The following is a 15163-nucleotide window of genomic DNA, read 5'->3' as shown; positions in this document are numbered from 1 at the left end:
ATGAAGGAGGGGCGCCTGGGTGGCGCAGTCGGTTAAGCGTCCGACTTCAGCCAGGTCACGATCTCGCGGTCCGGGAGTTCGAGCCCCGCGTCAGGCTCTGGGCTGATGGCTCGGAGCCTGGAGCCTGCTTTGATTCTATGTCTCCCTCTCTCTCTGCCCCTCCCCCGTTCATGCTCTGTCTCTCTCTGTCCCCAAAAAAAAAAAAAAAAAAAAAAATGTTGAAAATGAATGAAGGATATTACCCTAAAGAAAAAATATTTCCTTGGAGGCATATCTACTTAGCTTTTCAAATGCTCCCAGGTCATTAGTGAGAGAAGTTGTAATTGCTCCGTGTCAGCTTCTCATTTTGAGTTTTTGGTCTCTGCCGTCGAACTTGGGAGTGACAACACCTACTGATGCTTCTGTGCAGTGAGGCAGATGCCCTTTTGCCTTCTCCAAAGATGATTGGAGACCCATGGCACTAAATATTATCTCTAAAGGACAGCTTGGCTCCCCCCTTTCTCTGTTAGGGTAACCATGAGAGTCCAGGAAGAGACTGCATCTGAAGGTACTATGTAAACGTGCAGCTGAGCTCAGCTGAGATACTTTGATCAAGGTTCTGGCTTGGTCTGACTCAGAACTGAATCCAATCCTCTAACACCCCTTGACAGTGTCAATAACCGTACTAAATTTGGGGATTGAAGTATTCTTTGTTTCCTTAACGCATGGTAATCTGTCAAATGTTAAAATTTAAAAATAGAATGACATTTCAATACATAAATCTTGTTATTTTCTGCTCTGAGTGAAGCACTGGTAAGAGCTTTTGTTATTACATAAATATTCCTTCAGTTAGGAAAGTAGAAACTTATTTAAAATATGGCATGAAATAAAATATATTAAATATCTACTGGAATGCATTTGTATTCTAGTGGAAACATGATCATTTACATTTCCACTGAGCACATTATTATATTTTATGTAAGTATACATCATATTATATTAAATTATACTATTATGCTACTGCTTTATATTTAGCAATGATAATAAAGACAGGCACTTATACACATAGGACATTTTAAAATCTGTTTCTTGTGAATATTCTACTGTGTCAGTTTATTTAACATACAGGCTAAAAGATTTACTAAATGATTTTGGGGCACCTGGTTGACTCAGTCAGTTAAATGTCTGACTTTGACTCAGGTCATGAGCTCACAGTTTGAGAGTTTGAGCCCCGCATTGGGCTCTGTGCTGACAGCTCAGAACCTGGAGCCTGTTTCAGATTCTATGTCTCTCTGTCTCTCAAAAATAATAAAATAAACATTAAAATAAATTTTAAAAAAGATTTACAAAATGATTTCATATACTACTGTTTTTCTCTAAAAGTCCCTTGTATTTGCTATCATAACATTTTAGGGGGGAAATAAAGAAAAAGGGTATTTCTTCAAAATTTTATCCTATTTTGCTTCTTTTTAAAAAAGTTTTTATTTATTTACTTTTAGAGAGAGAGAGAGAGAGCAGCAAGGGCAGAAAGAGAGGGAGAGAGAGAGAGAATCCCAAGCAGGCTCTGCACTGTCAGCCCACAGCCCAATGTGGGGCTCGAACTCACAAACCATGAGATTACAACCTGAGCAGAAACCACGAGTCAGACACTCAACTGACTGAGCCACCCAGGTACCCCATGCCTATTTTACTTTTTGAAACAACCAACATGTTGCCAGAGATGTGTCTTAAGTGACACTCATTATCTCTGTTAGCTCACACAGGAGGCTGAGTGGAGGCAGAAGCTGAGAGCTCATTCCCAGCTGAGACGAGGAAAGAATATTTGCAGGACCTGCCTCTGTTTCCCTGTCCCCCACCACCCTCTAGGCTGCCTTTTTTCCTCTCTTTGGCCTCTTCCTGGGGATACTAGGAAGATGTGTTATCCTGGAAATTTCTGTCCCTAGAAGGAGATGTTAGGAGTATGAGCTGGTCTTGGAATGAAAGAACATGGATCATAAACTTGAAAATAAAGGAAATTCTAAAAGCAAACACCAACTTTCAAATAATTTTCAATATCACCTCTCGTCTTTGTAGAGGCCATAAAGTCTCTATACGGCCTCTTCCTCTGAAGAAAACTTTTGGGAACACACACACACACACACACACACACACACACAAAGAAAAATGTTTGGAAAAGTTTAATTTCACCTAATTTTGTCCTTCTGATTTGGTAAAGTGGGGATGAGAGCCTTAAAATACCTAAAGGTGTCAATGGTAGCAAAAGCACTGGTCTCAAATGTGTACAAAATTCCTTGCCTTTCTTTCTGACTTAAAATAACAGAGAAATTGTAATTATGTGGGAGTGTGTGTACGTGTATGTAATTGTATAGACATATATATCTGATATGTTTTTCATTTAAACTCTGTGTAGTCACCTTAAAATATTGGCCTTAGCGCATTAACTTACAAAACAAATGTGTTTTGAAATGAGGAAACCATTAAGGTTGACAATTTATGGTAGGTTTTTGTGATATTTAGGTAAGGGCACATGTGTTTAGCATATGACACAGACATTAGAATCAAAGCTCCTATGTTTCAAAACATATCAAAAGCAGTCCCTGACATCTTGCACCCTTGTGGTGCTCTCTGGCTTTTTTCCAAGTGGAAGAATTCCATATGACATCAGTGGGTATAGTGCTTCTATATACAGTGACCTTGAATTGCATCCAAATTTTGACAAGCGCTTCTGAAAGATTTCTACAATTCTCGTAGAAACTACACTTCCAAGCGGATGGTAGATACAGTTTTAAAACCTACTTTTGAAACACGCCAGGAAGAACTGACAATTTGGTTTCTTGGTAAGCGGGACATGCTCATCTAACACCCAGTTCCCTGGAAACTGACTTGTTTGTTGATGGGGAAGGCCAGCTCCATGGTCTTATTTAATGCTGCCTGGACCCCTAGATGAGAAGGACCCTTTGTGATTTGGGGACAATCATGCGAATCTCTTCTCCCTTTGAGAAGCCCAGATAACTCTTTGATCCTGTATTTTCACCTGCAAAGGCTCACCCAGAGGCTTATCCACTGACATCTCTGAGGGTAAGAGTTTATTCTTGGCCTCTTAGAAGAGAAATACAAGGAGTGGCTCTCTTGAGCTCTATAAGGGCAAGTGCATTCTGCCATGCACCTGTCTTGGCCCTTCCAGCCCCCTTCAGTGTGCTAGCTCATCAGAGAGGAAGTCAAGCCTTCCCTAAGGCTCTGGAGCAGGTGAGCTTGGGCCAGTCCTTGCACAGAGGAAATCTAACCTGCCTTTTAGGGTGTTCAAGGGACCTCTTAATCATCAAGTGGTTGGAATAAAATCTGTGGGCAGAGAACACATGTTGGGTTGCTGTTGCTATTATTACCGTATACCATATAAATATATATTATATACTACTTAAGTATTTCCAGAATATCATGGCATTTTAAGCTATTCCCTTATTTTATAGGTGAGGAAATCAAGACCAGGAAAGGTTGAACAACTTGCCCCTTTACAATACAAACAGTTTTGATACTATGTTGTGTTCATGTGTAAGGGAGAGACTATGGATATGGATGAATGAACGAAATCAGAGCAGAGAGAATGACTCACCCTGACCTACAGATGCTTAATCTTCAAAGCTGTCTATCTTCCAGTTATCTCAGCACCATTTAGTATGTAGTTGGATTGTTTCTCTTTCCATCCTAGCTTTTCCATCACCAAAACTTAAATCACGTAAATATTAAAGGGACGCATAAACCCAAACCCAAAAGAGTTAAACATTTTTCCAAAGATTTAAATGTTTGAATATTGTAAATACACGCTTTATTTGACAAAAGTGGCCCAGAGTCATAAATTAAAACGCAAGTCTCTGTGAAATTCCACCGAGTATCATTATTCTAAAAATGTTCCCAGCATTTGAATTGTCCCTCTGTTCTCTGCAATGGCTCACATATGTGCACACCACCAACAAGCAGTGGCAGAACAGAGGAGCGATTCACACAGAGATGCATTAGGAATTTGCAGATTCTCTTGGTGGGTATGGACTGGACAAGAAACTCCAGCTTGAACAGTCTCTGACAAGGAGGGCTGGCCTTGGATGCAGGCTTAATGACAGTGAAATTAAGGGTCTGTAACTCCAAGTTGGAGCTGAAGAAACCCACCTCCCATAATATGACTGCAAAATTGTGACAGGCAGGGCAATCGGCTCAAAAACAGGACTAATTAAAGCCAGAGCCATAGCAAGTTGAAATGCCAAGCAATCCGACCTTTAGATTTCAAAAGAGGTCACATTCAAGACCAGGAAAACTTGACGAGGTGACCTTTCCAGGTTATCCCCCAATTCAGTTCCATGCATGTTCTTCAAAATCAGAACTGCATTCCGGCCTGTCTTGTGACCTGCAGAGTTGCTTTCGTCTCTCCTTGCTGTTTTCCTGGCTCTGCATGGCTCTCCCCAGCAGCACATACATCCTTCCCTTCCGCCTTGGAGACACACGCTAAATCCTCTTAACATAAGCCAACCAACTCCCCATCAACACATTTCTATTTGCAATCATGCAGACTAGAGGAGTGCGCCCCCAGTGGGAAGTTACATTGAATATCAGTGCAAGAGAGCCTTCTCTTCTGTCTGTCATTAGGGACAATATCAGTATTTTTATTTTCAAGGTTTCTAATTCAGCTAAATGAGAAAGACTCTCTCTCCAATGAGATTCTTGGCATAGGGGAATCATTTGTTCATCTCTGATGAGTTGATTTTGAGAAAAGAAAGATCCTCCCTGGATCCTAAAGCAAATTTTTAAATTATCACGGACTTTGAGAAACTGCTGCTTTGGGGTGAATATTAAAGTTCTAGGAGAGAAATTACCTGGAATAATTGAAATTAGCTTAAATATTTTGAAATTTAAAGCTAGGAAAATATGATAAAGGAAATGTTATCATGATTTGTGTTCTTGTTTTCCAGCACCTTCTTTTTTTTTTTTTTAATTTTTAATGTTTATTTATATTTGAGAGAGAGAGAAAGAACCAGAAGGGGAGGGGCAGAGAGAGAGATGGAGACAGAATCTGAAGCAGGCTCCAGGCTCTGAGCTGTCAGCACAGAGCCCAATGCGGGGCTCAAACTCACAAGCCGTGAGATCGTGACCTGAGCTGAAGGTGGACGCCCAACTGACTGAGCTACCCAGGTGCCCCTCCAGCACCTTCTTAATTATTTTCACATCTCCCTGATAATTGTGCCAGTAATCGTTGCTGTCTCCCTTCTCACATTAAAGGGTGTCAGTGAGAAGTGACTGAGTATTATGACAACGGACAGTCAATAACCAATACTCATTATCAGTATCAGGCTGTGTATTCATAAACTTAGAATAAGACCTCTAAAATTTCCATTGACATCCTGGCAACCACAAGAGAGGTATTGCAGTCACTAAACCAGTACCTATGCTCATTAGATAATCCGTTCCAGAGTGGTGCTTGTGTTTGTGGTAGTTGGTGCCTTAGTAGGTATATCTTAATTTTATTTAAAAACCAGAAAGGAAAAAACATTAAGCAGTTGCTAATCATCGCTTTGACTTATGCCTTAATTTTTTAAAGTTTATTTATTTTTTGAGAGAGAGAGAGAGAGAGAGAGAGAGCGAGCGAGCAGGGGAGGGGCAGAGAGAGAGAATGCCAACCAGTCTCCACGCTGTCAGTGCAGAGCCTAACTCAAGGCTCGATCTCACGATCCAAACCATGAGATCATGACCTGAGCCAAAATTGAATCAGACGCTCAACCAACTGAGCCACCCAGGTGCTCCAGACTTGTGCCTTATTTTAAAACTCAATCATTTCCTGGTTTCATCATTTAGGAGAATCTTGAGTACTGTTCCTTGGAAAATTTTTAAGAAGTGAATTCTTTTCATAGGGAATTCAGTTTGCTTTTCATTGTGCCCAAGTAGAAAAGCATGAAATCCTTTTTAGAACAACTGTAACCTGCTTCCACCATCCTCTCAAAGAGTGACAGGGACCTAAGTGGCACAGCCAGGAGAGAGGCAGTGAGTGATTAAAGCCTTGTCTAAATGTGGGTGGGGGAGGGGGGGCAGTCTAACTGGGCTCCTTTTGTCTCTAAGAGCACTGTCTTCTCAAATATTTTATTTAAATCTTATAAAACATAGAAGGTATAATAGATTGTTTCCTTTTCACTGCTCCACTCGAAACCTCTGTTATCTACTAGCTGTGAGACCTCAGCAAGTCATTTAATTTCCTCAACTATGGTTTAAGAAATTAGTGGAATAATGTCTATAAAACGTTTTAATAAACTGTAACACACTAAAGTAGTAGTAGTAGTCACAGCATGTGTTACTCTGCCAAATCAAGTATATTGCAGTAGGGATACACGGAGAAAATAAGAATTGTGTAAGCAGAAGATCTGGAATGAGACTAAGTACAAAATTGGGGTTAAGCCACAAAACCGAGCAACGGCAACGGCGGGGAAATGAAGAGGGAGGCCTTAGGCAGCTGGGTACCTGGACAGGTTGTGTGGGCCTGTCAGGGATCTTGAAATGAGGATGCTTTCTTCCTTCTCCTTGAGAGAGTGTGATTAACTGAGTATAGGAAATGCCTTTCACAGCTACAGAGCCATGTCTTTGCATTTAATGGCGGTTGGAAGAAAGTCTATGGAGACATTAGCTAGCGTTTTGCATCTAGCTCCAGCCACCGCCAAGATGAGAGATGGGCTCTGGAGTTAAGCCTGGGTTTGAATTGCTGCTGGCCATGTGGTTTTGGGGAAATCGTGTATTCTTCTCTGAAAGTCTCAGCTTCCTTAATCTATAAAATGAAGTAAGTTGATGTTGATAGGATCGGATAATGAATGAAGAGTACTTGCCACCTAATAAGTTTAATAAATGCCAATTGTTATTAATTTTATTATTAATTATGATAATTTTAATGTTAACCAGAGCAAAGAGAAATGAGAAAAAGAATGAATGCGATAATGTGTTTGGTTCCTTTTTCTTTCTTTTAAAAAGTGAAAGTTGTGATATTAATCAATGAATGATTTTCAACCATTCTACAAGGTTATGGTCCAGGTAAAACCTTCACTGAATCATTGTTACATTACATATACAAGTACTGCAGGTAGTTAGTTCTAAACTTGGCCATTTCCTGTGAAAATGGCAAGAGTATCTTGAGTCTAGAATTCTCTTTGTGGGCCAAGGGGAAGCTCTGGGCAATCGAAACAGTTTTGATTTGTTTTGTTTTGTTTTTTCTTTTGTTTTGTTTTGTTTTGTTGAGGAAGGGGAGGGATAGGGCTTAGGCTATGTGGTCTTATGAAATTGATGGATATAGTTAAAAATGGCAACTCCAGAATTTGCCTGTTTATGATCTCCTAATGCAAGGGCTCCCTCTGCAGGTTCTAATAACTCTCAGATCCTGCATGTCCAGCTGTGCGAGTCCCTGTTGTAATTCCTTTTATTTGTGATTGTCACACCATCCACTGACAATAAAACTGCATGTCTGAAAATGTCATGTCTGAAAGTGGTACTTCTTAGGTACCACTTTTGCTGCATTGTGGCAGATGGGGTGCTATCAAATGGTGAAGTCCGTCTTGACCATGGTCTTCTTGTATGCATTCACCCACTGTTGTGGCCTCATATGGACACATGGCCCAAGGAGCAAAAGACATAATACATTTTCAAGACCCCACCATAGTAGAGAGACTCTGTCTCTGTGGATTCACATAATTCATTAAGTGCCTGATATTCCCACCTCTTGAAAAGTATGGTACAGAAACACCAAGGAACAACCCTACCTAATACCATGTTACAGACCAACTCTAACATCTGCAGAAGATGTTAAGACTTGGTTTGAAGACTATCTATATATCAGATGCATATCTCAGATTATATTTACCTAGGTCAAAAGGTTACAAAAGATTATTTTGATACGTAAAACATAGCTATATGTCAACAGTTATATGAGTAAAGATGGACAGCTTGTTTGAGGGAAACACTGAAGCACCACAGGTGACATGGGAATCACACCTTCAGAGTTCACTGGCCAAGGTTCAAGGGTAGAAAGAGCAACAAGGTGCCCACAAGGTCGGCACTCAGCCTGCAGGCACTCCTACATGATGAGAGTTAGGGAGAGCCGAGTAAGAGAGAGAATGAGTAGCAATAATAAACGTGGACAAAGCTGGCCTAAAGTACACTCACAACAAATTTCAACTGTTTTTCCCCTTGCTTTCACATCTGGGCTCTGTGTGTGTGTGTGTGTGTGTGAGAGAGAGAGAGAGAGAGAGAGAGAGAGAGAGAGAGAGAGAGACTAATACTAAATGAGAAGAAAGTTTTAACTAAAACCATCACACACACACACACACACACACACACACACACACACACACACACACAATACCACGAATTAAATTGCAGAGTATTGAATTCTTTCTTAAAAGAAATATTTACTCAGTTAAAAAAATCTCCTACCTTGCCTCCATATACTTAATTTTTAAAAGTTATATAACATTGGGGACATGCCAAGAATGCATCAAAGACCTGTACGTTCTAATGATACTGAATCCACTTGTGTGCTTTTACCCTTTGCCATATTTTTGTCTTTAAAATCTTGTATTCTTCTTCTCATTAAAGGTGAACATCACAGTAACCTTTCCTCCCCTTCACTGGTGAGATTGTTATCAGATATTGTTGATGGATTTTAAAAATACTATTAAAAACATTTTATTCTGAAAATTATCAAGCACGTATAGAAGTAGAAAGGCTAGTAAAATGAACTCCCATTTGCCTGTTGCACTTCAACAACTATCAGTAGGTGGCCAATCTTCTATTATCTTCTTCCCCCTCTCCTGCTGCATTACTTTGAAGCCTATCCCACACATCTCTCATATAAAGGTTTAGTATGTGTATCTCAAATTAAAAGCTGTTTTTAAAAACATAACTGTAGGGGCGCCTGGGTAGCTCAGTCGATTGAGCATCTGACTTTGACTCAGGTCATGATCTCGCGTTTGTGAGTTCAGGCTCTGTACTGACAGCTTGGAGTCTGGAGCCTGCTTCAGATTCTGTGTCTCCATCTCACTCTCTGCCCCTCCCACACTCATGTTCTGTCTCTCTCTCTCTCTCCCTCTCTCTCTCTCTCTCTCAAAAATAAACATTAAAAAAATTTAAAAACGTAACTGTAGTACCATTAACAAACCTTAAACAATATTAATAATTTCTTAGTATCACCAAATATCCAGTGTTCAAATTTACCAGCCTGAGGGGCGCCTGGGTAGCTCAGTCGGTTAGGTGGCCGACTTCGGCTTAGGTCATGATCTCACGGTCCGTGAGTTGGAGCCCTGCGTCGGCCTCTGTGCTGACTGCTCAGAGCCTGGAGCCTGTTTCAGATTCTGTGTCTCCCTCTCTCTGACCCTCCCCCGTTCATGCTCTGTCTCTCTCTGTCTCAAAAATAAATAAACGTTAAAAAAAATTAAAAAAAAAACCAAAAAACAAATTTACCAGCTTGTCTTACAAATTTGTTGCAGTTGGTTTGTTTGAATTGGGATCCAAATGATGTCCACACATTGCATATGATTGAGATGCTTCATAAGTCTCTTTTAATCAAAGGTTAGTCATCCTTTGTTTTTTCCTTGGGCTTTCTGTGTAGATGAGTTCTGTGTCCTTGAGGGTCTCATCCTCGCTATTTTTTTTTTAATGTTTATTTTTGAGAGAGAGAGAGCGCATGCATGAGAGCGAGCTGGGGAGGAGCAGACAGAGAGGGAGTTACAGAATCTGAAGCAGGCTCCAGTCTTCGAGCTGTCCACACAGAGCTGGATGCGGGGCTTGAACTCACTGACTGCGAGATCACAACCTGAGCGGAAGTCAGATGCTTAACAGACTGAACCACCCCACGCTATTCTTATGGTGTGACATGTTTCTACATCCTCTGGTTGTACAGAAACATCCTCTGGTTTCTGCATCCTCAGATTTAGAGACCTCCTCAAATACAGGTTCTGTTTTTCTTAGCAGAATTCTTTCCAGGTGGGGCTGTGTACTCCCCATCGCATAGCAGGTTGCAGCCATATGCTTTCCAACCTCACTGTGGAAGGGGAGAGGTGAATAGAAACACAAGAGAGGGAGCCATTGTATCTGGGGTGGAGTTGACAATAACCAGGCAAAGAAGACAATTATTTTTGATAAAACGTTGAATGATTTTGGGTAAAATCTACTGAAGTATGTTTACCTGGGTTCTGTTTTGCCGGAGAGTATCAAAATGCAGCGAGTGTGAGTCAGGTATAGCTGGAGACCCTCCCCCAGCGAACTTACATATACTGCCTCTAAAGGCACATCAGAGATACTTAGGAAAGGAGAGACAGCAGAAATGTATGTGATATAGGACATGTTCATGTTCTCTACTTGGAGCTTTTGATGACAGGAGAGAGAGATCATTTAAGCTGGGAGAATCTGGGGGTCAATTAAGACCCAAAAGTTGGGAGGCAGAAGGAGAGAGGTGTTAGAGAATTAGTACCTGTGACCACAAAAGCAGCTAAGAACTAAGTGGAAGAGACGGTAACAGGAGACCCACATCATAAAAGTGGTCTGCAAGCACAAGGAAAATAGGTAATTATGAAAATAGAGATTGAAAGAATTAAGTCAGTAATAAAATAAAGCTTAAATGCTTTCTAATTCTTTTAAGGCCTTGTTTTCTCTAGAAGTACTTTAGGATTTATACATTGAGAGTAAATTTAAATAAGGATGGGCTATTTTGCTAGATAAACAATGTCATCATTTCTTATAATCCATGATCTTTGCACTGTTGAAATCTATAAGGTATTTAGCTCCTAACAGAACATGGATGAAAGCGGACCTGGGACAAGAGCTTGGGAGATTTACCTTCAAAGCCTGGCTTTGGTTTCTGTCCTTTTTTCCTTATAATTTCACTGAGGCATATTTTATATACCACAGAACTCACCCATTCCAAGTGTATTTTTCAATGATTTTTAAAGTACATTTAGCGAGTTGTATGGCCTCACCATAAATCAGTTTTAGAACACTTTCTTCCTCTCAATAAAATCCCTTATGCCCATTTACAGTTAATCCTGTCCTAGTTCCTATTCCTGGTCCCAGGCAATTATGGATTTGCTTTCTATCTCTATAGATTCGCCTTCTCTGGACATTTCATACAAATGGAATCAAGCAATGTGTGGTCTCATATATCTGGCTTCTTTTATTGAGATTAATGCTTTTGAGGCTCATCCCTGTTGTAGCATACAGCCGTAGTCCATTCCTTTTTACTGTGGAATATACCACGCTTTGTCTATCCATTTATCAGTTGATGGGCATTTAGAGGGTTTCTAGTTTGTAGCTATTATGAACGATTCTGCTAAAAGCATTCATATGTAAGTCTTTGTGTGGACATATGTTTTCATTTCCCTTGGGTGCAGGAGTAAAATTACTAGATCGTATGGTAAATTGATGTTGAACTTTTTAAGAAACTACCAAACTTTTCCTAAGTGGCTGTACCAGCAACTGAGGGTTCCTCCTTCTCCTTGTCCTCCTAGTCCTACTTCTCCAGAGCTGTGCAGCTTTGGGCTAACTTTAGTTTCCTCTTTAATAAAAGCTGCAATGAGGAGTACCTGGGTGGCTCAGTTGGTTAAGCGTCTGACTTCAGCTCAGGTCATGATCTCACAGTGTGTGGGTTTGAGTCCCCGCGTTGGGCTCTGTGCTGACGGCTCAGAGCCTGGAGCCTGCTTCGGATTCTGTGTCTCCTTCTGTCTCTGTCCCTTCCCTATTCACACTCTGTCTCTCTCTCAAAAATAAATAAACACTTAAAAAATTTTTAAAGACAAAAGCTGCAATAAGGAGTTAATATTTCCCAAGTGCCTACTCAGCTAGACGTTGTGATAGACACACTCACATTCTTTATCTCACTTCTCTGTCTCCCCATGAAATGTAAGTATGACTTTCTGTGTATCTGATGAATTTACTGAGGTTCAGAGAAGTTAGGTAAGTTAGTCATCACTGTGATGCAGAGTTGTCGCAAGTACTAAATTATATCACTTAGCATATGTGAACGTGCACAGCACAGTGCTGGGTACATAGAAGGTGGTTTGATGAAGAGATTTTCATTTCTCTGCTTCTTCCTACCATTCACATCTCACATGGGTCTAGGCACAGGGCCGGACCTACCCCAATCAAGCCCTACCTTTTCTCTGGGCTAGTTGCCTGTTCTAAAACACTTCCGGGACTCTGAAAACACTTTATAGGAATTTTCCTGGAGCCTCAACTGCTCTTGGGGCAGAAGTATCACAAAGTTCATCCGTACCCCAAGTAGCATAATCTTTGTTATATGAAAGAACAGGAGGGACTAGTTCGGGTTGGAGCTCTACCTTTCAATGGTTCCTTTTGATTCTCGTCTCATCTTTCTCTCTCCACTCAAAATGGTGGCACTTCCAATTCCAGAGAAGGGAGCTCTGAAAAAAAGTACCTAGGAATGTTGTCACAAGTTAACTGACTTGATTGCTTTGAAGTGTACCCATATCAGTTGGCTGGAAGATTGCATAAATGGCAACAAGAAGTGAAAACAAAGGGCGATAACATTCCCTTTGTCAAGTATAGGGAAGTGAGCTGATAGAAAAGGCCCCAATTAATATCTCAAATTCAAGGGTTTGGGTTTTAAAATTTATTTTCTTACATGAAAGTTCATATGGAATATGGTTAATATGAAATATGACATTTTATATAAAATATACCATATAAAGCTTCACTTTAATCAGTGACTTGTCATTCATTGTGTCTTTTCAGGGAGAGCCTGGTGTCAGAGGCCCCCCAGGTCCCTCTGGGCCTCGGGGCATAGGAACCCAGGGGCCAAAGGTGAGTCTTAAATTCTGTGCTCTGTGTGAAGGTCAGGTACCAAGTGAACATTAACTTCATAGTAAATGTTTATTTTAGCGTTGACTTATTTTTTCTTGATTGCTGATGAAAAGTCTCACTTTCTCATATTGTGTGAGCTTTCAGTAAAATAGATCATAAGTTCATTAAGCCATTTATCTCCCCCAAAGAAATTAGGAAGTGGTTGCAAAATGCTCAAAATATTTCCAGGTTTCTTAAAGGCTGTGCTCTCCTTAAGAAGCACATCTTCACTTTGGTTGGAGGCACCTCTGCTGGCCTTTTAACAGAACACCTGCTAATGTATCTATTGTGACATACGTGCGTAGTCCACTCTGTCAGGGCCTCAGTGTAAGGGTCCAGATTTATTGCCCCCATAGAACATGAAAGAAAGTGCCTCTGGATCCCTTTGCTCTGTTTTCTATTCCTCTTTCTTTTTCCATGTCCATTTTGGTGATTATTCATCTTTCATTCTCTTAATCAAGTGTTTTTCAATGAGGGAGTTCTTGCCTTCCTGGTCTGCCCCCGGGAGACATTTGGCAATGTCTGGAATCATTTTTGGGTGTCACAACCAGGCAAGGGGTGCTACTGGCAGGTAGTAGCTGGGGGCCCACGATGCTGCTAAACATCATACTGTACACAAGATAGCACCCATCACAAAGAATTAGGCAGCTCAAAATGGCAAGAGTTCAGAGGCTCAGAAGCCCTGTTTTAACCATTGATTCACATGCCCAACAAAAAATTCTTTGATTTGTTCAAAAACTAAAATAAAAAAGTATCAGGCATGTTCATAGGGAAAACGGGCGTCAGGGAGCCTCTCATTACACATGCAAATTTCAAACATGTATATTCATGACCAAGATGCACAGAAATGAATGAGAGCCCCATTATCAGAGAGGAAAGGGAAAAGGCTCTAGGAGTCAAAGATTTTTCTGAGGATCCCAGAATTACCACGATTCTTAGTTTATCCTTTTTTGTCCATCAACTTCATTCTGGCAGTAGGCGATTTCTTAACTTTATGGATCACTTGATATGGATGAAGACATACCCAAGATGTTAGTAGTTGTTATCACTGGGTGGTGGAAAGAGGGGTCCATTTTTCCTTCTTCATTGTTATCTTTATTTCTGTTTTTAGTTTTAGTTTTTGTTTGTTATTTTCTTCAAGTGAACAGGTGTTCCTCTTACAATCAGAAAATAAATAAATAAAGCTTTTGCCTATAGTGGAAAGAAAAAAAGACTGACTTGTACCGTAACTTATGTTCATCCAGCCTTGCTCAAAGTTTATTCCATCAAATGTTACTTTGGGAACTTCTGGAATAAGCAAAGTCGAACTAATCTCTCTATTGTGGGACTTTTTAGAGGCTTTAATATATTCATATAGGCATACCTTGGAGACACTGAGGGTTCATTTCCAGACCACCATAATAAAGCAAGTACCACACTAAAGAGAGTCAAATGAATTTTTTGGCTTCCCAGTGCATATAAAACCATTATCTTCTAGTCTACTAAGGGTGCAATAGCATTATGTCTAAAAAAGCCCAATGAATATACCTTAATTAAAAATGCTTTATGGCTAAAGATGCTAACCATCCTCTGAGCTTTCAGTGAGTTGTAATCATTTTGCTGCTAGAGGGTCTTACTTCCATGTTAAAGGTCACTGGCTGATGAAGGTGGGGGTTGCTGCAGGTTGTGGTGGTTGTGACAATTTCTTAAAATAAGACAACAATGAAGTTAGCCGCATTGATTGACTTTTCCCTTCACAAACGATTTCTTTGTAGCACGCGTTAGATAGCATTTTACCCAGAATAGATCTTCTTCCAAAATTGGAGTCGTCTTCTCAAATGCTGCCGCTGCTTTATCAACTAAGTTTATGCAATATTCTAAATTCTTCGTTTTCATTTCAGTAATTCTTCACATTTCCTACAACAAAATGTATTTCCTTTTTTTTTTTTTTAATGTTTATCTGTTTTGAGAGAGAGACAGAGCACAAGCAGGGGACATGCAGCAAGAGAGAGAGAGAGAGAGAGAATCCCAAAAAGCTCCGCATTGTCAGCTCAGAGCCTGGCTCAGGCCTCAAACTCAAGAATCCTGAGACCATGACCTGAGCTGAAGTTAGATGCTTAACTGACTGAGCTACTCAGGTGCTCCACAAAATGTCTTTCTTCTTCTTTTTTTTTTTTTAATGTTTATTTATTTTTGAGAGAGAGAGAGAAAGAGAGAACATGCATGAGTGGGGGAGGGGCAGAGAGAGATGGAGACACAGAATCTGAAGCAGGCTCCAGGCTCAGAGCCTGATGTGGGCATGAACCCATCCACTGGAAGATCATGACCTGAGCCG

At 40.5% G+C, this 15163-nt stretch overlaps 1 protein-coding gene and 1 long non-coding RNA gene across 2 annotated transcripts in view; one reads left to right on the top strand and one right to left on the bottom strand.

Annotated features, from left to right (window-relative positions):
• LOC123383885 overlaps window positions 1-15163 on the bottom strand; it is a 146164-nt gene that overhangs the window by 37069 nt on the left and 93932 nt on the right. The gene's annotated exons all lie outside the window — the stretch shown is intronic.
• The window catches only part of COL28A1 (collagen type XXVIII alpha 1 chain), a 176515-nt gene that overhangs the window by 94826 nt on the left and 66526 nt on the right, over window positions 1-15163 (top strand). The window contains exon 26 of the mRNA XM_006929203.5: window positions 12742-12810. Within this exon, the coding sequence (XP_006929265.3) occupies window positions 12742-12810 (69 nt within the window). The remainder of the gene's footprint in view (window positions 1-12741; window positions 12811-15163) is intronic.

This window comes from Felis catus, chromosome A2, assembly GCF_018350175.1.
Source record: "Felis catus isolate Fca126 chromosome A2, F.catus_Fca126_mat1.0, whole genome shotgun sequence".
Lineage (NCBI taxonomy): Eukaryota > Metazoa > Chordata > Mammalia > Carnivora > Felidae > Felis > Felis catus.
This window is presented reverse-complemented; position numbering and strand designations above follow the sequence as displayed.